The sequence below is a fragment of the Spermophilus citellus genome, assembly GCF_964194105.1.
Source record: "Spermophilus citellus genome assembly, chromosome: 15".
NCBI lineage: Eukaryota > Metazoa > Chordata > Mammalia > Rodentia > Sciuridae > Spermophilus > Spermophilus citellus.
In genome coordinates, this window is record NC_138195.1 from 97,344,181 (window position 1) to 97,366,602 (window position 22,422).

Below are 22,422 nucleotides of genomic sequence, written 5' to 3' on the forward strand. Positions count from 1 at the left end.
CCCCCCCCAAAAAAAAACTAAAAGAATTCAATGAATAGATTGAATAGTAGATTAGACAAAATTAAAGAGAGAGTTCGTGAACTAGAAGGTAGACCATATGAAAATATACAGAATAAAGTGCAAAAAGAAAATTCAGAAAAGAGAGCAAAAGATGTGGAGAATAGTATGAACAGATCTATCATAAATGTAGTTGGAATCCAAATATTAAAGCCTTATAGGTGCACTAAGAGAAAGGGGGTGAATAGAGTATAAGAGAAAGTGGTTGAAACAATATCTAAAGATAAAACTTTCCAAAATTGACTAAGAACACAAGCTAGGGATTCCAGAAGTTCTACAAACTTTCAAATGAACAAAGATGAAAAACAGATACAATAACAATGCAACTTAAGACAGAAGAAAGAAAAAGGAACATAGAACAAGGGGAAAAAGAAGTTAAGTGATAGATTTAATGCAAATATATCAGTAGTTAGATTAAATATAAACACAGTAAATGTCCCAGTTCAAACACAAAAATGGTCACACGCTGGATCTCATTTACATCTTTATGTCTCTGATTACTGTTAACAAAATCTACAACTTAACTATCAGGATATAGGAAGGTAAGAATAAAAGAATAAACAAAAGTCTTGCCTAATCAAACACTGCTGATTTTGGCCCTTGAATATTTTCCCAAATACTTTTTAGGGCAAGGAGTATTTGCCCAAATTCACAAAAAGTGCATTTCATAATGATAATTTCAATAGGAAAATTTAAAACACCTTGTGCTTTGCATGTGTAACAACAAATACATCAGAACAGGCAGACTTAGCTGAAGCCAATTCTCATCACAGAGAATGGTTGTCACATACCTTTTCAGGGCTAGAAGAGCAAACAGACTAAAGGAGAAGGGTATGGGGCAGTGAAGACAGGAGCCCTGTGAACTCAGGGTGGGAGAATATGGGGCACGGGGAGCGTGTACCGGGGAGCCCCTCCAGGTGACCAGGAAACACCCCACAATTGGAACTCAAGAAAACATTTGACCTGAGTGACCAGAACATGGTGATGTCAACCCCTGTCATGCTAAAATTGTGCCTAGAGAGAGAGCAGCGAAAGAAGAGGTCGGGAGAGAGGATCGATGGTCAGATCAACACGCACCTGGAGAACAGAACAGAACCCCCCCCCCCTTGGCAGAAATTTGAAAGAACGAAATAATACAGAGAAGAGCAGAAATTAACAAACTAAAATGACATGTTCTATAGAAAGATGAATGAAGTCAACAGCCCTAAAAAAATCTGATCAAAGAAGAAAGGTACAGTGGCCACGTGCAGGAGCTGGAGGGGCTCTAGTGGCCTGCAGCTCAAGAAGGCCAAGAGGGCAGGCTGGGAGTGCCCAGAGGCAGTCCTGCGAGACGGGACCAAGAAGTCCTAGGGAAGAAGGAGCTGAACAACTTCATGGTTACATAACTGGGAACTGAAACATAATGTGAAACTGTCCCATAAAAAAAAGGCATCTCTGTGCAGATGGCTGATGGCTTCATCAGAGAATTCTACCAAACATGCAGGAAGAATCAAGGGAGTTTTGCAGGAACTCTTCCAGAGAACAGGAAAAGACACACGGTCCCTTACCCACAAGCAAGCACCACCTGTACTTACAGTCAATGAGGATGGTGAGAAAGACAATTACAGGCCTATGAAAGCAAAGCCAAGACCCTGCCCTAGAACCCTCCACCCAGCCCAGCAGTGTGGGAAGATGAAAGGTCACAATCGTGTGCATCTATTCCAGGAGCATCAAACATCTATCTGGGGCTCCAGCATGTCAGCAGAACAAAGGAGGATGTCACAATCATCTTAATGGGTGCAGAAAGCACATTTGATGAAATCCAACGACTGTTTGTGGTTTAAAAAGAACCCTTGGCAAATAGCAGTGGAAGGAAGCTTACTCTGCTAAAGGGAGACTTAAAAAAAAAAACTCAGGGAAATTACATTTAGTGTGAACTAGAACATCAGGAACCAGACCACTGCCATTCAATTATAGTCTATGAGGTCCCGGCAGGAGTATCAAGGAAGAGGAAGGAACGTGACCGTGACAAGGACCAGCCTCCAGGAAGTCAAACCTCCTCACATAGGAAATCAGTGCGATCCAGAGGCTGGAACTGACAGGCATGCTTAGCATGTCCCTGGATACGAGGTCATCATCAAAGCCCATGTCACTTCCACAGGCCAGCACTGAGCAGAAAACAAACTATGTACAAAGATGTCCTTACAATAATACCACAAATTCAAAGATCCATGACAACTATAATAGAAAATGCACCAGGTCCCTTCACAGACAACCGCAAGGCATCACCCAGGGGATAGAGGGAGGCTCGGAACAGTGGAGAGGTGCTTGTGGTCATCTCAGAGCCTTACAAAGACCTGTGCAAGAGCAGCGCTGTGGTCATCAGTCAGGTTCCTAGGTGCACAGCAAACTGGTTTAGAATGTGTTTGTGACCTAAAGAACCAAGAGTAGCCAAGACACTGCCGAAGGGAACGCAGGGCAGCGCGGCCAGCGTGCATGTAGAGAGGTCTGCAGCCCTCAAGGTGGTGCTGGTGTAGCCTGTGTGCTGGGGGTGTGGCCTCCTGGCCAGTCAGCTGGAGGTGGACTGTCCCTTCTCCACTGGGCTCTATCCAGTCCCAGAGCTGTTTCTCACCAAGGATGCCGGGTGGGGAGCCCAGTGTCAGAAGTCACAGGTGTCGGAAGTTCCCTTGGGCAGTTTCCCTGCCCCACACGTTGCAAGGGGCAGTTGAGCTGGTGATGCCTGTCCCCTCTGTGCTGATCTCACCTCCACACCCAGGCACACACAAACCTCCTGTGGGGAAGGCAACAGGGACACGGGCCAGGAGCTCAGCAAGGTGGCACACGGGGCGGATGCTGGCAATATGAACTTCACGGGCGCCCTCACAGTTGTGTGACTTCTGTCAGGTGGATGGGACCCCCCCCCAAGTGGAGGGACTGCAGCAGCTGCTGCCAGAAGCTGGTGCTCAGGAGTCAGGGGCTGGCAAGGCAACAGCCAGCTTCCCCTCAGCAGCAACTGCAGGAAGCGCCTGCCACCTGGGAGGTGGGCTCCACCTATGCTCCGGCTGCCCCAGCACTCCTGCAAGGAGGGCCAGGACCAGGCAGCTCAGCGTGCCCAGAGTTAAGTACCAAGACCAGTCGCAGCCACACACTGAGGCCTCCTTGCGGGTCTGCTCCCACCTCACACAAATGGCCTTATCACTTACCTCCACCCTGTAAAGGGAGCATGCATGAGCTTTAGGTCACTGCAAGCAAAAAAAAAAAAAAGGTTAAAAATGCTTTGTTTTTTAAATATTTTTTTAATATTTATTTTTTGGTGTAGATGGACACAACACAATGCATTTTATTTTTATGTCGTGCTGAGGATTGAACCACCATCCCACCCATGCTAGGTGAGCGCTCTACCACTGAGCCACAATCCCAGCCCCTGTTTTTTAAATATTTAGCTTACTAAAACTTACATGTATTTGTCACACCTTCTGATAAAGGGTCAATAGAAACTTTAAGTAATAAAAACATGTCACTGGAGGACACGGTTCTGGGCAGAACGAGATGCCTAGGATCGGCTGAGGGAGAGATGTTCAGAGAAGATTTCTAACCTAGAAAAAAAGTGTTTATGGATTTTGTGGATGATTGATGGTGGGTAAAAAACCACTTTGGTATTTAGCTTCTTGGGTACGTTGACAGGAGTAACTAACAGTTTTATTTTAGAGCATCAATATTTATACCCCACAAGAAATTACCTTCTTTGCAATTATTTATATTTTTATTTTTAAAAAAATTTAGATGTTGACTTCAAAATATACAAGTGATTTGACAGCTTGTCAAGCCCTTTCTGGGAGAACTAGAGCCAAGACTTCAAAGTCCCCGCCTACCTGCCTTGTCAAGCTGAGCCAACTGCATGCCCCAGCACAGGAGTGAGCCATCATCTGGTAGAGAGACAGGTCAGAAGAACAGGACAAATCCCAACAGCAGCTGAATGTGACAAGGGCCTGGTGCAACATGGAGCCAGATTTCAGAACAAGTGTCCAAGGCTGGGTCCCTGAGTGCCTTGAGGAGGAGGGAGTTCAGGGTAGGCAGGCCCTGGGCAGGGTGGGCAGGGACCCAACAGGCAAATGTCAATGCAGAAGGGAGGGTCTTGCAGGAGGAGTGATGGAGGGGGACAGAAGAGGGAACATTCAGGGAAGAGTAAAAATTGAGAAGCTAGCTGTTGGAAGACAGGAGTGCCACCAAAGCCAGGGCCAGATGGTGCAGCCTGGCCTGCTCTGAAGAAGTCCGACGTCCCTGGAGAGACCGCCAGAGGAAGGTGTGCCATCTAGGTATGTGGTAGGCACACGCAGGAAGGCCACTCCCACAATCTGTTCATGGAGGACACATCAGAGGCCACTTGGTGGTCAGAGCAGCCACAGGGCTGACTCATCAGCTCTCGAAGATGCGGCCCCACCCAGGCCTGCTCTGGTCTAAGCACCCAATATGAAGCGAGTACTCTGACGCGGGAGGTACCAGAACACAGGGCGATACGTGTTGGGGCCAGGGTTGCTGTGAACGCATGGCGCGTGCTCGGTGAGCCAACCGGACACCAGCTGCATGAAGTGAAGGCAAGACAGCCCGAGGGCAGACGCAGCCTGAGGACTACTGATCCTAACTCCTAAACACCCCAGGGGGGCAGTGACAAAGTTTGATTCAGGGACACCTGAAGTCCTGACAAAACCCACCTCCACCAGCACCAGGCTGTGGTCTTCTCCTTGTGGCCATGCACCCCCAGATCTCCCTGAGGGACACAGGGGGGCAGGGGAGATAGAGGCGCCCCACCCACACCCAGGCCTTGACAAATGAGCTTGCACCTCCAAACCCAGGTTCCAAAGACAGATGCCACCCCAGCCTGGGGCTGGAACAGGTCTGCTGGCTGTGTCTCCCCTCCTCCTGAGGCTAGGGCTAGGGCTGTTGCAGACCCTATGCAGTGCCCAGAGAAAGAGCAGGGCCAGCTGGCCAAGGCCGCTCAACTATGAGATGTCTTTTCTCCAACTGTGGTTTCCTGTGCTCCCCAACCCACCCTGACTACTGATCCTAACTCCTAAACAACCCAGGGGGGCAGTGACAAAGTTTGATTCAGCTGACTTGGTTGGCCCTAGAGCCAGGTCTTGTTTTGTTTTTTGAGATGAGGTCTCACTATGTTGCCCAAACTGACCTCCAATTCTTGGATTTAAGTGATCCTCCTGTCTCCGCCTCCAGAGTAGCTGAAGGTACAGGTGCACCCCAGCATGCCATGCTTAGAATCAGGTTTTGAACAGTGGGGCTGCACCCAACTACTTCCAGCCATTTTTCCAGGATCCTGGGTGACCCTTACACCTGCCAGCAGGGAGGAGCCTGTGGGAACCTGCCCCAGGGACAGAATGTGTCCCTGTCCACACTGCACTCTTAGGCTTTACAGGACCTGTCACAAGGAGTACTATTAAGAACCTCCTAGCCAAGCTAGGTTCTGGAGTTAGGGCCAGCTGCATGGGGAGCCCAGCCAGTGTCCTCTCTCCTGAGAGACCTGACCCACAGTCCTGCTCTCTAAGGCATGGGGAGACCCCACCAAGATGACAAGAGTACTGTGCACCCTTTTGTGGAAAGGTGGGAGGCAGAAGTCCTAGCCCTGGGTAAAGCTTGGGGAGTGGGGAGAGGGGCAGGCGGGGAACTGGGTCTCTGCTAGGCTGAGGGGCAAGCATCCTGGCTCTCGGCCCCACCACAGCAAGACTCACCCTGGCGCTCAGGAAAGCCCAGCGCCCTGTCCTCCAGCCACCTGCGCGGCCACTGAGAAGACTGCTGCAACCTAGCTGGTCCCTAGGGGAGACTGCACAGGAATCAGGCAAAGGTCACCGTCTGTGGTGTTCTCCTGGTGGGCTAGGCCCCTACACCTCGGCGTGCAGGGGTGGGCACAGACCCGGCCGGCCGCTGCTGATCCAAAGTGGCTCCGCCCCAAACAGTCACAGCGGCGGGCGCGGGCGGCGCGCCGTTCACCCTGGACTCCGACGTCTCGTCTCTTCGGAGGACGCCTGGGCCCCGCAGAGCCCCCGGGCCGGCGAAGTGACACGGCCCTCGGCCCCGCCCCGGCCCCGCCCCAGGCGTCCCCCGCGCCGCCGCCGGGCGACACTGCGGCAGGCGGCGGGCGCGTTGCCATGGCGGCCAGGCGCGCGTAGCCGGTGGTGCCCAGCGCGGCCCAGCGGGCGCAGAGGCGGCGGCCAGCCTCAGAGGGGACCTCCCGGGAGGGGACCCCAGGGGAGCCAGCTGCGGGGCAGGGACCCGCGGGGACGCGAGGGCCAGCGAGGGGCGCCGACGTGGCCGAAGCACCAGCCCGCCGCGCAGGCCGGGCCGAGCACGTAGGATGCAGGCCATGGACCCCGCCGCGAGCTTCTATGAGGAGGAAGGCAAGGACCTGGACTTCTACGACTTTGAGCCGCTCCCCACTCTGCCGGAGGACGAGGTGAGCCCTGGACACTGGGGGACCCCACCTGCCCTGGCGCAGAGGTCAGTGGAAGAACGGGGAGGGCCGGGCGGCGTCCACCCCCGCAGACCCCGTGGGGCAGGTGGTGGCCGCTGGGAGTCCCTGTTCTCATATCTCCCAGCGCTGCTGGCATGCCTCAGGGGACAGCAGGGGAAGCTGTCACTGCAGAAGTTGGTGCCCAGCTTGGGGTGGGCTTCTTATAACTGTTGGGTAGACAGTGGGGCGCCGTCGGCACCGGTCAGTATAGGGCACTGTTTACCTTTGCAGTTGGCCAGCTTCAGGAGCTGTGGGTGGAGGGTTATGGCAGGGTGAGAGCCGTCCTTCCCTCGGACTGAGCTGTGCTTCCTGCCCTGGACTTGGGAACCTGAGGCAGACCCACCCTCCCAGGGGGCACTCTGCCTGTGGTCTCCACCCCTAAGGGACAGAGAGGTGGGCCCACCAGGCCCCACAGGCTATGTTGGAGTCCCATGCACGAACTCCATGTTTTGAACAAGTATGAAAGCAGCCCCCAGAGGGTGCAGCCACCCCCCACCCCGGGATGCCCTCTCCTCACAGAACATGGGGTCTTTGGGAGAACTTCCAACCTGGACTACTGGCTCTCTGTTGAGGAATACAGCATTCTGCAGCCACTGGGGACAGTGAGATGCTGAAGACCCTCCTCCTCCCTTGTGGGCAAACTGGCCGACTGATGAGTGAAACTTGGTCCGAACCTTCCTGGAGCAGAGGCCCCATGGCTGCAGTCCCCAGAGCCTGTCCCCTCTGCCAGCCCCACACTTCCCCAGGGAGTGAGCTCCAGAGGAAGAAGGAATCCATTGCTGCTGCCTGGCCATCCAGAGGCCACTTGGACAGTGCAGGGGGTTGGCACTGCCCCCACCCTCGATGTGGCCTGGATTTGGTGCAATTAAAGGCCGCAGAGAGGAGAGGCCAGGAAATAAATAAATCTTTATATATCTCCCTGTCTTTGATGGAAAAGAAAGGGTGTCCTCAGCCACAGCCTTCAGAAACTCCCCCAGAGGACACGCTTCAGTGTACCCCTCAGAAGATTCGCCCTCTAGTCGCCATTGGAAGCAGATCTGAGAATGTGGCTCTGCACACAGCACCTTTGTGCACTAGCTGCTGAGCTTGGAGGGTCTGCTCTGTGCCCAGCACTCCAGGCAGCAGCAGGCACCAAACAGGGCAATGCCCTGAACACAAGCCTTGCACCTCAAGCGTGGTCTGCCCTCCCAGCAGGCCCTGCTGCCTTCTGTCACAGAAATGTACCAGCACCCCTAGACTGCATCAGCTTCCGTGTGCACGGTGCATAGGAGGGTCTCCTCTGTGACACTGCCATTTTAGTGGTGTCCAGTGGGAAGTTCAGGTGGGTCTCTCAGCAGGGGAGGGTGCTGCCTTCTCTCCTATTAGCAGGAGTGGGGTGCCCAGGGCCCAGTCTTGAATCAACGGATGTCCCGTGTCTGAGAGCAGGCATGGGGTCCAGACGTCATGCCTCCTGCACTGCCTGGTTCACATGGAAGAAATGTGCTTTGTACCTGTCAGCCTTCTGCACCTGTCCTACAGGGTGAGGAAGAGGGCAGCTGCCATGTCACCTGGAGGGAGGGCATTGCTGCAGGAGCCTCCAAAGAGCACAGCTCCCAGGGCAGTGCCAATGAGAACACAACAGACCACATGGGACCAATGAGGCCAAGAAGTGAACCTTACAGACAGCAGGCCCAGGATGGCCCTTCCCCATCATGACCCAGAGAAAGTCCAAATGGCTGGCAAACTCAAGAGAAAGTTCATTACAGTCAGCGGGATGCAGAATGTGCCCATCCGGAATACTTTTCCATAGCCACCAGATGGCGATGACAGAGGTGGACAATGGTGTGTGAGGGCAGGACCTACCTGCTGGCTATGCCCCCTTACTGCTGTGGGAGCAGGAGCAGGAGCAGGAGCAGCCTGTTGGAAAACAGCAAGACCAGCACCCCGCAGCCCAGCAGTATCACCCCCATCTGCATAGCACCTGGGCAGACCATAGTGTGCAAGAAGGTGCTGGGCTGGAAATCACGCAGAGCTCAGTGAGTGGACAGCAAGGCCTGGCTAGGTTCTGGATCCCAGGACACCTGCAGGCCTACCGCAGAGGACCTTCCACCCACAGAGCAGACCTTCTGCCCAAGCACTGCACAAAGCCAGCCTCTGGGAGGAGCCATCCCTCCTGGACTCCCATGGATTCCAGCTGCTCTGGACAGGGGATGTGGGATCAGAGGCAGAACAGCAACATCAGATCTGGGCAGGACTGTGGCTGCAGGACAAGCAGACACATGCCAGGTGGCTTAGGCCCAGGTCAGGGTGCAGACCAGGACGGGCTAGGAGATGATGATGGCACCTTTAGGTGCCAGGCAGGGCGTTTCCTATCCCATGCCTCCCCTGAGGGGAGAGAGTGTCTCACCCTTGCAAACCCGGAAAGCACCTTCTAGAACCTCCTGGGGTGGGGCTAGGCTCAGGACCCAAGGTGGCTGGGGCCACAGCCAGGAGCATCTCCCAGTGTGCCTTCCTGGACTCCATATGACCTGCACCCAAACCCATGGACCCAGAGCAGGAGGCAGCCTGAGACCCAGGGAGAGCTGCCTGGAGGGACAGCCCCGGACAGGGGAGGAAGGACTCCTGGGAGGGCAGGCCAGGGCTGCGGATCCGGTGGGGGTCAGGCAGCCCAGGGGCCTGCCACGTGCCCCATGCTCTCGGCAGTGAACTTGGTTTGGAGTTAGAAGTCTCACTGGAACATACCACACCTCAAAAGTCAGTGGGTCATAAGAAGTGTATTTGAAACAGGCACAGTGACTTCTGGTCCCCTGCAATCCAGGCTCAGAGTCTGAGCAGTGGGGGGAGGTCCACTGAGCTGGACCCTCTGCACTACCAGAGAAGTGCCCCACCCTCTGGACTGGAGATGAGCTGAAGTACCACCTCTGCCCTGGAGAATAGCCCCTGGGGGTGGGGGCGGAGTTGGGAGGCCCCATCCAGCTGTCCTCCAATCACCCTCCCCCCAGGCATGGAGGTTGGGTTTGGACCCACAAAACTGCAGGATGATGACTGTTCTTTCCTGCCTAGCAGGGAACAAAATCTGGGTGACCTTCCTCAACCTACCCACAACCCCCTGGGCAGCTCCTTATTGAGGAAGGGTGAGCAGGACCCTCTCACCACCCAAGGAGCTGGGCCTGCACCCAGCAGATGAAGCACTAGGTTACATGGCAGGAGCCAGAGGGGCTGCAGTAGGAACCATGATGCCCCCAGCTGTGTGCACCCTTGTGTGTGTGCTGGACAGGGGGTCTATACAGGTGACCTCTTCAAGAGCCCAGGCCAACTGGACACATCCGAGCATGTCCCCCTCCTTGGAAGTGTCTACTGTGGCCCACTGAGCCTCATGGAACCCACTCTAGGGCCCTACAGCTGGGCTAAGCATATTTCACTTGGAGCCTGGACCTGCTGGGCAACCAGGCTGAGAGCTGCCCCTTCTAGAGGTGAGTGCAGGCATGTGGCTGGCTCTGTTCATGAGTGGACGTGGGCCTCTGCTGAAGTTTGGGGTGCTATGGATGAAGGCTGAATGGCAGTAAGCGCTGCCCACCTCCCTCCTGGTCTCTCATCCTATCCCCTGGCCCCTTAGCCAAGACTCATCTTAAGTTCCTACATCCTCCCCTAGTTCAGCCACTGCAGGCCTCAGAGGGCGGGTGGCTCCAGGGCCCAGCATCCAGGCCTGGGGTCCCTCTGCGCAGGTCAAGGGGAGCCAGCAGGGCCTAGGGTACCATGAGAGCTCAAGGGCGGAGATGACCTGGTCCTGGAAGAGGCCTGAGCCCCACTGGAAGCAGTGGCTCTGCACCCCATGGATTCACTCAAGTCATGCAGAGAACCCCCAGGGCTTCTGCTTTCCCACACTTGGACCCTCGCAGCATGGACAGGTGCTGGGAGATGCAGCTGCCCAGCACTGGCAAGGCTCCTGACTCTCAGGAGCATCTTTCCACGGGGCCTGAGAAGGAGGTGATATTGCGGGCCACAAGACGGCCCTGCCAGAAGAGGCTCTCTTCTCTTGGCAGCACAGTCTGTGAGCTGGCGGGCTTGCTGGCCAGTGTGAGCAGCAGGCAGCAGGGTGTCGGCAGCCTTGCCGTGGGACTGGGCCTGGCGCAGACTCATGTCGTGGGCGGGCTTTGTTCCTCAAAGTGGCACAGAACCACGGGGCCTGCATGGGCAGTGCCTCATTTAGTGTGTGCTTGTGTTTGTGATGTGTGTGTGCATATGTGTGTGTACATGTGTGCTGTGTGTGCTTGTGCGTGTGCACTGCACTTGTGTGTGTGCATGTGTGCACATGTGTGCTTGTGTGTGTGCACTGCACTGTGCACTTGTGTGAGGTGCATTGTGAGGTATGTGTGTGTAGGTCCCATGGCAGGGCTGGGTCCTGGGGAGACACATCAGACCTGGATCAGCCAATGTGTTGGTCATCTTCCTGTCACTGTGATGAAACACTTGATAAAAACAACTCGGAGGAGGAAAGGTTTTTTTGGATTCATGGTTCCAGAGGTTCAGTCCATGGCTGATGGGCTCCATGCCTCTGGGCCTGAGGTGAGGCAGAGCGTCATGGTGGAAGGGCCTGGAGGCAGAAGGCTGCTCAGCTCATGGCAGTCAGGAAGGACCTGACGTGGTCCAAGGCCATGCCCCCAGTGACCCACTTCCTCCAGCCACCCCAGCGCCTCCCGATAGTCCACTCAGATTATGAATCCACCAAGGGGTTCGCCCACTGATGAAGTCAAGGCCTTCAAGGGTCACCACCTCTGAACACTGTCTCATGGGGACTAAGCCTTTGGGAACATTCTAGATTCAAACAAAATCAGCCAGAAGCAAGCAGTCAGCATCTCCACACAGAATGAATTGGAAGGTCTGGGGAAGGGCCACACAAGCCCCTCCCTGGACTCCAGAGGGAAATGGACGGGCAGACCCAGGCCCCACTGTGGAGCCCTTGGTCCCCTCACCTCTGGTTATGGGGATCCTGTGCCAGCCACCTGGACACAGGCACACCTTTTAGGACCTGAGCTCCTGGCCACAATCGAAGAACAGCCTATGTCCTGGTGGAGCTGCAGCCAAGGCTGAAGCTCTGCCTCCTCCCCCACCTGCGTCCCTCCAAGAGTGCCCACACCTTTGCTGGACCAGCGCCGCAGCCCGGCTCTCTCAGAACCTCCCACCACCTCCTGTAGGTGGGGCAGTGCACCAACACGAACACAGGGGGTGGCCGGTGAGGAGCACTGACCAGGACAGAGCCTTGGAGTCCAGGTGTCTGGTGGGTGGGTGTGAGTCAGTGTGTGTGGCGTGGCTGGTATAGTATTTATTGTGTAACTGTGTGACTGAGGGTGGGGACGGGTATGTGTAGCTGTGTATACGTAAGCATGTGTGATGTGTGTGGACGTATGTGGGCATATATTACTGCATGAGTGAGTGAGTGTTTCTGTGCATGTGTGTGCATGCATGTGCCTAGGTGGTAGGTGGGGACATGTGGGCTCATGGGTGCAAGAGTGCATGTGGCAGCTGTGTGCCTGTGGTGTTGGTACTGGCCATTGTGTCCCAGGGAGCCTACGCAGGATCTGCCATGGCTCAGCGTGGGGAGGCTGAGCAGGGTCCTCCACGCTGCATCCTCTGTGTGAACTGCCCACAGCTAGTGTCTGGACGCATGTTCCCGTCATGCAGGTGTGGCTGAATGTCACGTGACTATATCGCAGGCTGGCTACCTCGTCCACTGGGCGGCTCCCTGGGCACTGGATCATGGCCTGTCGGCATCGACTGCCTCCACGGTCCCGTGGCTCAGCCTGTGCACAGTTCGGTGTGCTGGCCAAGCTGTGAGCCTGCCAAGCCAGGCTGTCCCTGAGCAGGTGGCCGGCTGGGTACAACTCACAGGCTCTAACCAGCCTCCCAGGAGCACAGCCTGGTTCCAGCGCTGCATAAGCAGACACCTGCTTCAGGCCACGTGCTGGGGTTCGCCAAATGATCACAGTTTCGGCTGCCAGAGAACAGTGGGATGAGTCTTTAAAAAAAGACCAGGCCAAGAGGGGAGTGTGGTTCAGTGGTGAGGGCTTGGGTGGGACAAGGAAGCACAAGCCCCTAGGTTCCAGCACCACAAATAAATAAACAGGTAAATTTTAAGAGGCTAGAGCGGGGGGTGGGGGCTGGGGCTGGGGCTCAGCAGTACTGCACTGACCTGGCATGTGTGAGGCACTGGGTTCGATGCTCAGCACCACATATAAGTACATAAATAAAATAAAGGTATATTAAAAAAGAGGCTAGAGCGGGATGTGGGGCCCTGCTACGGGCTCAGCACTTGGGAGCAGCTGCATCCAGGAGCGCAAGACCAGCCTGGGAAATCCTGAGACCCCATCTCATAAGTAATAATCATAAATGGAAAGTCCTGTGACTCCTTTCCCGACCCAGGAAAGACTGCTGCAAGCCACCTGCGTCCTGAGAGCGCTGCTCCATGTGGGGCGTGTGGCCTGCCTGGGGCAGCTCCTCTGTGGGCTCACTGAGGCCTGTCTTGGCAGGAGAACGTGTCCCTGGCTGACATCCTCTCCCTGCGGGACAGCGGTCTCAGTGAGCAGGAGGCCTGGGCTGTGTGCCTGGAGTGCAGCCTGTCCATGCGGAGCGTCGCCCACGCGGCCATCTTCCAGACGCTGTGCATCACGCCCGACACGCTGGCCTTCAATACCAGTGGGAACGTGTGCTTCATGGAGCAGCTCAGCGGTGAGGCCAAGGGCAGGCTGCTGGGTGGGCATGGCGGGGCAGAGGCACCCTCTTGGGGTGAGCCAACAGCCAGGTGGATGGAGCGCAGACCCAGAGACCAGGGTCCTTTGCAGCCTGATGGGATCCTGGGCCCGAGGTACCACAGAGGGTGAAAGGTGGCTGCACGTGGGACTTGGGTGGCTGGTGGGCTCCCGCTGCCCCAGGCTGACACACATGCCCTCAGAGAGCCCAGGAGGGGCTGTGCCAGCCTGACCCACCCACCATAGCCCCCAAGGGGCCCTGCTCCAATGGGGGACCCCAGCACCTCCTCTCCCTACTGGCCTGTGGGGAGTGGCCGCAGGACACAGGGGACCTGACCGTCAGGCTACCTGGCTCAGGTGGACGGCTGCCCTGCACTGTTCCCAGGGAGAGCAGAGCTGCTCTGCTTCAGGAAGAGGGACAGAACCCTTGTCTCCTTCCCCTGGGGTATGGTTAGGGTCCTCTTTTTAACCACTGCTTCTCCCAGTGCCTGGACCGTCCTCCAGTGGGGTGGGATGGAGAGGAGGACAGGACCCCGGCACCAGGGGCCTCCCTGACTGCTCGGAGGTTCCCGGCTGGGTCTGGCCAGTGGGTGTCCGCCTGCTCCTTCACGGGTGATTAGAACAACGCCTTTTCTTTTCCTCTCCAGATGACCCCGAGGGTGCCTTTGTCCCCCCAGAGTTCGACCTGACCGGGAACACCTTTGAGGTACGCGCTTCAGGAGGGCAACCCGCTGAGCCCCGAGCTCCTGCTACCTTTGGGGTTACCTGGCCACCTTGGCCACTACAGTGGGCTCCAGACTGGCCCCTGAGTGCACCCACTGACCCCAGGGGAGCTGCCTTTGGGTTCCATCTTCAACCTTGAGGACAGTGTGTGTGGAGGGGTGGCCTTGGGCCATTTGTCCTTACTGTGATTTCTTTTCCTGCTGAGAGCATATCAAGTGGCCTCTGGGGACGTCCCTGCAGGTGGAGATAGGAAAGGGGAGAGGGGAGCTGGCAGGAAGTGGCCAGCAGGCAAAGTGTCCTCCCTTGCTGCTGCAGCATGTGTCCTCCAAGGACTTCTACCCCATGGCCCAGCAGGTATTCGCTGATGTTTCCCACCAAGAGCTTCAGAGCTTTGTTCTTCACACGTGATCTTTTTTTTTCAATATTTTTTAGATGTTGATGGGCTTTTATTCTATTCATTTATTTATATGTGGTGCTGAGAATCAAACCCAGTGCCTCCCACATGCTAGGCAAGCACTGTACCGCTGAGCCACAACCCCAGCCCCTCTTCACACGTAATCTACCTGAGGCTGTTGTTGCTTTTTATTCAACTACAATTAATAAGCAAAATCTGTGCATTTCACGGTGTACCAGGCCACGCACTGCCCAAAGTGCACACCACTACGTGACTAAGTCAGACTAAGCAGTCTGTCCACTCTTTCCCAGTGTGACACAGGGACCCCTCTCCTCCTTCCGCATCCCAGGCAACTTGCCAGTGCAGTTAGTGGACCGGCTCCCTGCCACGGGAGCAGACTCCGTCGTGTGGCGTCCCAGGTCCATCCCTGCGCTAGAACTGGCCTCTAGATCCCCAGGGCTCAGCAAGCCCTGTGCCAGGAAGGCTGTGCCTGCAGAGTGGTGCTGCTCCGGCACTTTGTCCCAGGGGGATTTTGGGCTCCGCTCTGCAAGTCCCAGGAAGCTCTGCTGGCGTGTGGCGGGAGTGGCTTGAAGTTAGATACCTGGTCTCCTCTGTGAGCATCTGACAGCTTTTTACCTGCTGTGGTCTTTTTAACATCTTAGCAACAGCTGAAGCTTTTACCTGTCATGGGTGTTAGATTTTTATTAGATTTATTCTCAGAAATTTGTTACATTCTGCTTCTCTTCTGAAATGGACGTTGTGTTTTAGTAGCAGTTTCTCCTGCTTGTTGCTAGTCTACAGAAGGACAGGTCGCTTTACTATCCTAGCTTTGAATCCACCCATCTGCAAACTCTTGTGTTGTTTCTAGTAGTGGACAGATTCCCTCAGCTCTTCTCTTTCACTGATCAAATCACCAAGCTAACCAGCAGGGTTACTCCCTGGGGGCGGGCTGCCTTGGGGTACTCTGTGCTGTGAGGAACGGTGTTGAGCCAGGGTCGAGGCACAGTGCGGTTCGTCCTGTCTGGGGAAGGATGGCCCCGTCCAACAGTGCGCCCCACCCTCCCCACAAGACATGGGCCCTGCTGCACGGATCACGTTGATCACAGTGCCGTCGCGCCTCTGTGAGGCGTTCCTCCGCTGTCACCCAGATTGACTTTACCAGCCAGGCACAGTGGTGCACTCCTGTAATCCCAGAGCCCGGCAGCTGAGGCAGGAGGATTTCAAGTTCAAAGCCAACCTCAGCAATTCATTCAGCATTGCCCTAAGCAACTCAGTGAGATGCTGTCTCTAAATAAAATACAAAATAGGGCTGGGGATGTGGCTCAGTGGTCGAGTGCCCCTGAGTTCAATCCTTAGTACAAAAAAAAAAAAAGATTGACTTTACCTATTTACTTCCTGGTATTAAATTGCTCTTTCCCACCAAGGAAAGGGCAGCTGGCCAGGTGTCCTCTCTCCTACATGCAGTGGAGCTGGACTCAGGAGTGTGCTCTGTGAACCCCCTGCACGCTCCGTGGGTGCTGGTGGTCTTCCCCCTCTGGGCACCGGGATGGTCCGAGGCCTGTCTGTGCAGCCCTGTTTTCCCTGCATGTCTAAGAATGGGATGATCTGTCCTTGACAGTCCAGCAAAGCTCGCTGTTTCCCGGCAGAAACGTTCATTGTCACAGTCGATTATTAATAGCCACAGGACTAACCTGGTTTGTGCTCTTCTGAGTGGGCTTTCTGGTCAATTTCAGCAGATGACAGTGGGCTCAGGTAGAAGGGTTGGCTGCAAGTGATGCCCTCCTGTAGCCAGGGGTCCTCAGGCTGCCACCTGGCCCCAGAGCGCCAGTCTGCACCTGCACTTCCCCCTCCTGTCGGCCGCACAGCATTGCTTTCTGGTCTGTTCAGGGTCTGTGCTCTCTCTTGGCTGCACACTCTTTTATGTTGATCACTCTGTCTCCCTTTACTTGTTTTGAGTTTGGGGTCTGTTCCTTTTCTAACCTGAGTTGGACCCTGCTCACCCATTTTCAGTTCCTCTCCCCAACATCCGTGTTGACAACACAAGGCTATGAATTTCCCTCAACGAGTTTTGCTGCATCCTGTGAGCTTTGCCACATAGCATTTATTTCCACCAAGATTCCTTCTTTAGCCCATGAGTTAGTCAGTCTTGTGAATGGGTTGAGCTTTTCTTACTTTTCATTGAGATATGTATACAGAAAAATGATACCCTGAGCACACAGCCCCATGGATTCTCTCAACTGCATATCCCTGTGAGCAGCATCCACACAGCCAGAGCGTGTGTCTCCACACTTGGGACCCGCCATCCCTCAGGGGCTCCAGGCCACACAGAGCTAAGAGCAGCTTCTCTGTGCTGTTCTGCTTCCCAGGGTGGACTCAGCAGGGCTAGCCAGGCGACTCCTGTCGTGAGCATGCGGTCACTGGCGAGCATTCAGGCCCAGCAGCCCTCTCCTCTTCCTGAACGCACTAGGCCTTTCTTTCTGTTTCCAACTCCTAACTCGGTCGCCCTGTGGCTGCAGAGGCTGTCTGTGTGCTGTAGTTGTTTGTGGTTTGCTGGGGTTTTCTTGAGAGGTTCATGCTCCCTGGGCAGGACGCAGCTTCCTGTGATGTGACCCCAGCCCCTGCGTCGGGCTGTGTCTGGATCTTCTGTAGCACTGGTTTGTTTTAACTTATTGCCCACTCACCCTACTAGCTATCGAGGTGAGTGCATTGAGATCCAGGCTCTGCTGGGGGGCAGACATGGCTCTCTCCCTAGAGGATGCTGAGCTCCCGTGTCTGCAGAGGCACTGATGCCCCCCGGCCAGAGCCGCCCAGCTCACAGGAAGCTCTCCAGGAGGACAGTGTGGGGCAGGAGGGCTCAATGTGTTTTTAACCAGGGAGCACCCAGGAAGCTGGTGGGTGGGGAACAGAGGAAGGGCCCCAGGTCCTCACCTCAGAATTGTCGAATGACAAGGAACTTCTGTTCTGAGTCCCTAAGTTCCCAGGTAACCATCATGGTTCCATTCTTCTACCCACAGAGCAGGTGGGTCCCTCCTACCTTGCCCTGTGGAAAGGCCCTTCAGGTGCACCAAGGCCTGTTCCCACGTGGACATGGGACCCATCATCCCACCCAGCCTGAGGTGCCCGGAGACCTCTGATGGGTCCCAGATGAATTTGGCTCTGGGGCCCTCAGCCAGAAGCTGCAGGACCCCTGGATGATCTAAGTGCTGCACGTGGCCTCAGGCGCGCAGGGCTCAGATGCACCTCCACCTGGGCAGCCCTCGCCCCGTTCAGGTGCACACCATGCCAGGAGCAGGTGCCCGTGGCCAGCTCACCCTCCAGGCGCCATGCTGCTCTCAGGAGCATGTGGCAGGGCCAGGTGGACACCACAGAGAGACACCCTGCCCGGCCTCCTGGGTCTCTGGACTGAGGTACTAGCCCTTTGGGCCGAGGCTGCTGGCTGCACCCAGGCTGAGCCACCCCATCTCTCACCTGTGCCCCTCCTGGTACCCAGACCCCAATGCCCAGTCATAGCGTGATGGTGCTGATCAGTGCAGCTGGGCCCTGCTCCTTCCCTGCTGGCCTGCCCCCAACACACACACACACACACACACACACACACACACACACACACACCTCCCTGTCGCTCCAGCCTCAAGAACAACCTCCCCCAACCCTTACCTCCCCCAGGCGCCTCCCCCAGCCCATCCTATACTCCAGGCACCATGCAGCTGCCCCTCCTGGGGCCATCTCCCCTCTACCTCTGAGACTGGCTCCTGGGCTCTTTGAATCCCCGGACACACCGAACACCTTAGTCCTTGCTCAGGAGACCCCACAAGTTGAGCTTGCTGGGCTCTGGCCCTGTGGGCCTCCTCCAGCCCATGACCCTGAGCACTGTGGGTCCAGGGGTCCAGCCAGGAGCCGGGCTGTGTGGCTGGTGTGTCACCCACCCAGGGCCTGTGCTCAGCAAGTGCGGGACACAGAGAAGCTGTGTGGATCTGAGTGGACATTGCCAAGAGGCTTAGGGGCTTATGAGACAGACAAGGTGGAAGGTGGTAGAGGGCAGGGCCATGGCCTCCCTCTCTTGCCTATGTCCTCTCTAGCCATTCTCAGACCCTGTGCTCACCACTGCCCCCGTCATTGTGAAGGACGACACTCAGGATCCCCTGAGGTTCAGAGAGGGTCTGTGGTTTGGCCAAGGCCTCACAGCATGTGAGCAGAGACCAGGCCATTATCCCTCTGCCAGGGGTGGGGTGGCTTATGGCCCTGGTGTGAGCATGAGGAGACAGGACAGACTCAGGACACTGCAGTGACATGGACCCTGTGCAGGGTGCATCTTGGACGGGGCAGAATTACCTTGTCTGTCAATACATCTGTGGACCTAGACCCCAGAAGAACAGAGAATGTCAGAGGCCAGCCGAAACAAGACACGTCCCCAAGCAAATGGCACCCTCTTTGGCAATTACCAGCTAGAAATGAAGCTTATATATCCCATAATAATAGCCACAAAGCCCACAGAAACCCGGGTGCCAACAAGCAGGAAGGACTGTGATGCAAGAAAGCAAGCCAGAGGCAGAGAGCCCACACTCGGGCATGGAGTATCACGTGGAGGCCCTGGGTCCCTCCCAGCAATGGAGAAAATGGAGTGTCCAGTCACCTGTTGGTTAAAGAGAAAACTAACAAAAAAGATAGGCCATGGCTCGGCAATAGAGAAATTATTCTGCAAAAAAATTGATCTCCCCCAAATTAATATAAGAAGCCACTGCAGTCACAGCACAGTCCCAGCCATTCTGGTTTGTTCTTCAAGTGCCCAAGGTCCAATGGCATCGCGTGGCACAGGGGACAGCAGGCCGCTGTCGGCCCCACCAGGACCTGGGGCCGGCCTTCGGCATGGTTGGTGTCCTGGCGTGGACCCCGTGGAGGGCCCACTCTCAGGCGCACAGTTAGGAAAGCCCCCACTTTCAAACAAAAAGCAAACCGGTATTTTCCCTGCTGTTGCTGAAGAGTGCCTAGGTCGGGCAGCGTCGGGGGCCTGCGTCTGCACCACAGGGCCACTGTGGCTGGACTGGACAGGGGTGCAGAGGGGCTGGTGGGGCCTCTGGGACCCTGGAGCGGCGTGGCTGCTGCTGCTTCCTCCAGGAACAGTGGCCTCAGTGGGCAGGGCCCTGCCAGACTGACAGGTGCCCCGAGTCCTGAGCACAGCAGAGGGTGCCCATGGGCAGAGCCAGAAATAATGGCTCCTTGCTGCCGCAGGCTCACATCTACTCTCTGGGGGCCACACTGAAGGCTGCCCTGGAGTATGTGGCAGAGTCCGAGCTGGAACCCAGGCTGAGCCCAGACCTGGAGGCGCTACTGAGCCAGATGCAGGCGGAGGACCCCAGGGACCGGCCTGACCTGGAGGTAAGTCCGCAGTGTCTGCCTGCCGATGCCCACAGCTGATCCCTGCCCAGCCCGCCACACGTCTAATGCTGCCCACCCAGGCACACAACACACACACACACACACACACACACACACACACACACACACACAGACCCCAGAAGCCTCTTCGGGGTCCCTCAACCAGAATTAGGTGGCACTGCATTGTGCTAAAAGAAGGGCACAACTCTTAGTGTGCATGTTTGCAGTGAAGGGTTTGCCTTACAGTTACCGTGGGAAAACAGAATCCCGTTCTCTGCAACCCAGGACACCTTGCCTTTTTACACAAAAGGTGCATGTGGTGGGCAAGTGGGCAGCCGGGGATGGGCCACCTTGGAGCTTTGTCTCAGGAGGGCAGCCTCTCCGCTGAGAGACCAGCCTCACTGGGCGGCATGCGCATGTCCACAGAGCATCATAGCACTGTGCGAGGAGAAGGTGCCACCCGGGTCCTCCTGCCGCCTATGCCGGAGCCTCTCAGCCGTCGGGAGGAGGGTGCTCTCCATTGAGTCCTTTGGAGCGTTCCAGGGTAAGCACATGCCTCCATACACGTACCTGCCTGCACACATGCACACACATGCACATGTAGGCATGCAATGTGCATCGAATGTGCACACACATTAAGATGCAGGCACACTCACACTTGCTCATACCAACACCCCTACAAACACCCACCACATCACATTGTCACATGCTCAAGGAGAGCTGTGTGCACCCCACAAACACAGCTACACTCACATGCGTGCAGATCCACAAGTCTATTCACATTCTACACAAGCGTGCAAATGCATCTGCATGTCTGCATCATGTGCCACGTGTGCCACACTGGCCTGTGCACACTCATCCAGTGACCTGAGCAAGACTTGCAGGGAGAGCTGAGCACAGGGCTCACACTCAGAAGCCACCGAAGCTGGTACTGTCAACCTCTGCCTGTCCCAAACTGCCCTGCAGAAGGAAAGCCCTGGGTCCCACACGCCCCACGCCCACGCCACAGGGTCTGCAGACACCTGCTGCTGTGTCTGGGGCTTCTTTGCATGTGTGGGACTCTGATGGAGTCTGGGGAGCCTCAGGGACTTGAGAAAGGGGTGTGCAGGGCCCGGTGGCTGGGGGGCCCTGCTCCCACAGCAGGGAGGGTTGGTTCTGAGGTGCAGAACCGCCACGGGAGGGGTGCCACTGAAGTAGGCTGCAGAGTCCTGAGGGCCAGATGCATGGAGGACTGCCCCGGGTTATGTCCTGTCCTGGTCAGCGTGACCTGTGCACTCGTCATGGAACAAGGAGGAGCTTGGACAGGCTGGGGCCAGCCAGGGAAGCTCTGCTTGGCAGGGCCAGGGAGGCCCTGGGTGACCCCAGAAGGCCTCTGGGCTCTGCCCTGAGGGAGGGGTGGGGTCTGCAGCACAGGACGGGAGTCCCCACCTGTGAGACCTGTGCTGGGGGCTCGGTCGCCGTGGTGGCCACCAGCAGTCACAGCCTCTCCGTGGTGACCGCCTCCTGCAGACGTCGGGGAGAACACTTGGAAGGGAAGGCCTGCCTCCAGAAGCTCGGGCCCCAGGAGGCCTCCTGGGGACTTGAGCGCTGGCCCAGAGGCCCTGCCCACGCCGGAGAGCCTGCCCCAGCCCACCGCACCCGAAGACCCAGAGCAGGAGGCCATCCGGGGCCCCAGACCCCCGCCCACCAGGCCACTGCTATCAGCCCCCAGGAAGAATGGAGAGAGCCCTGGCCGGGAAGGACTGGCCAGCCTCGTCCTGGACAGCCAATGGCCCCTCCACGAGCTGGACAAAGGTCTCCTCAGGCGGAGCCTGAGGAAAGTGCAGACATTCCCCAGGCTGCTGCCGAAGGGCCCCGAGGCCAGTACCCTCTGCTTCTCACTGAGCAGCCCCAGGAACCCTCTGAGCGTCTCTGAACTCTTCCCCCCGGACCCCAAGGTCTTTCTGGAAGGGAAAAATGGCCTCCCCAGCTTCAAGGCACAGCCCCAGAGCAGACTGTGGCCCGAGCAGGAACCCGGGCTGCAGCTGGAAGGCGCACCGGGTGCAGGCCTCAGAGCAGACAGGGGGCTGGGGGCCTCAGGACAACCAGAGACCCCACTCCCTGGCCAGGAACCTGCGGAGGAAGGCCCCCGACCCTGTCCCATAGAACCCGGAGATGCAGACCGTGAAGCCCAGACTGCAGGGGACGGCGAGGGGACTCCAGAAGGCGCCGGGCAGCCGGAAAAGGCAGCCACAGAGCAGGTGGGTGGGCCAGGTGGGGTGGGTGGGGAACGGCTCGGGCATGGAGCTGCCTGTTTTTGAAGGAAGCTATGAATGTGCTGGGGGTGGGGGCTGCCAGGCTCTATCACCCCAGGTGCCGCCTCAAGCCAGAGCCCCTCCCAGGGTCTTTGGAGGTGGGTGTTGATCCCTGAGTGGCCAGGAAGCAGCCTCCAGCCCCGCCAGACCAATGTACCCACCGATCAGCACATCCTGGGGCTGGATTTTTGCAAAAGACTGAGGCTGGCAGCTGGGGGTTGGGGGCTGTTTCCCCAGTTCTCATCTCAGGGCCTTCCCTGTCCTGCTCTTATGATTGCTTTAAAGGTTAGAAACCAAAACTGGGCTGAGATTGCTCACCGTCCATCCTGGCGCCGGAAGGTGCTGGCAGTAGCT

General features: G+C 56.6%; 1 protein-coding gene across 1 annotated transcript in view; it reads left to right on the forward strand.

The window, feature by feature from the left end:
- Nucleotides 1–6,304: 6,304 nt before the first annotated feature.
- Nucleotides 6,305–22,422, forward strand: part of KNDC1 (kinase non-catalytic C-lobe domain containing 1) — a gene marked incomplete at its 3' end in the record, with an annotated part of 45,017 nt that continues 28,899 nt past the window's right edge. Inside the window, 6 exon segments of the mRNA XM_081268803.1 lie at nt 6,305–6,499; nt 13,063–13,261; nt 13,929–13,987; nt 19,628–19,774; nt 20,201–20,318; nt 21,284–22,014. Of these exon segments, the coding sequence (XP_081124929.1) occupies nt 6,401–6,499; nt 13,063–13,261; nt 13,929–13,987; nt 19,628–19,774; nt 20,201–20,318; nt 21,284–22,014 (1,353 nt within the window). The 5' untranslated portion in view covers nt 6,305–6,400.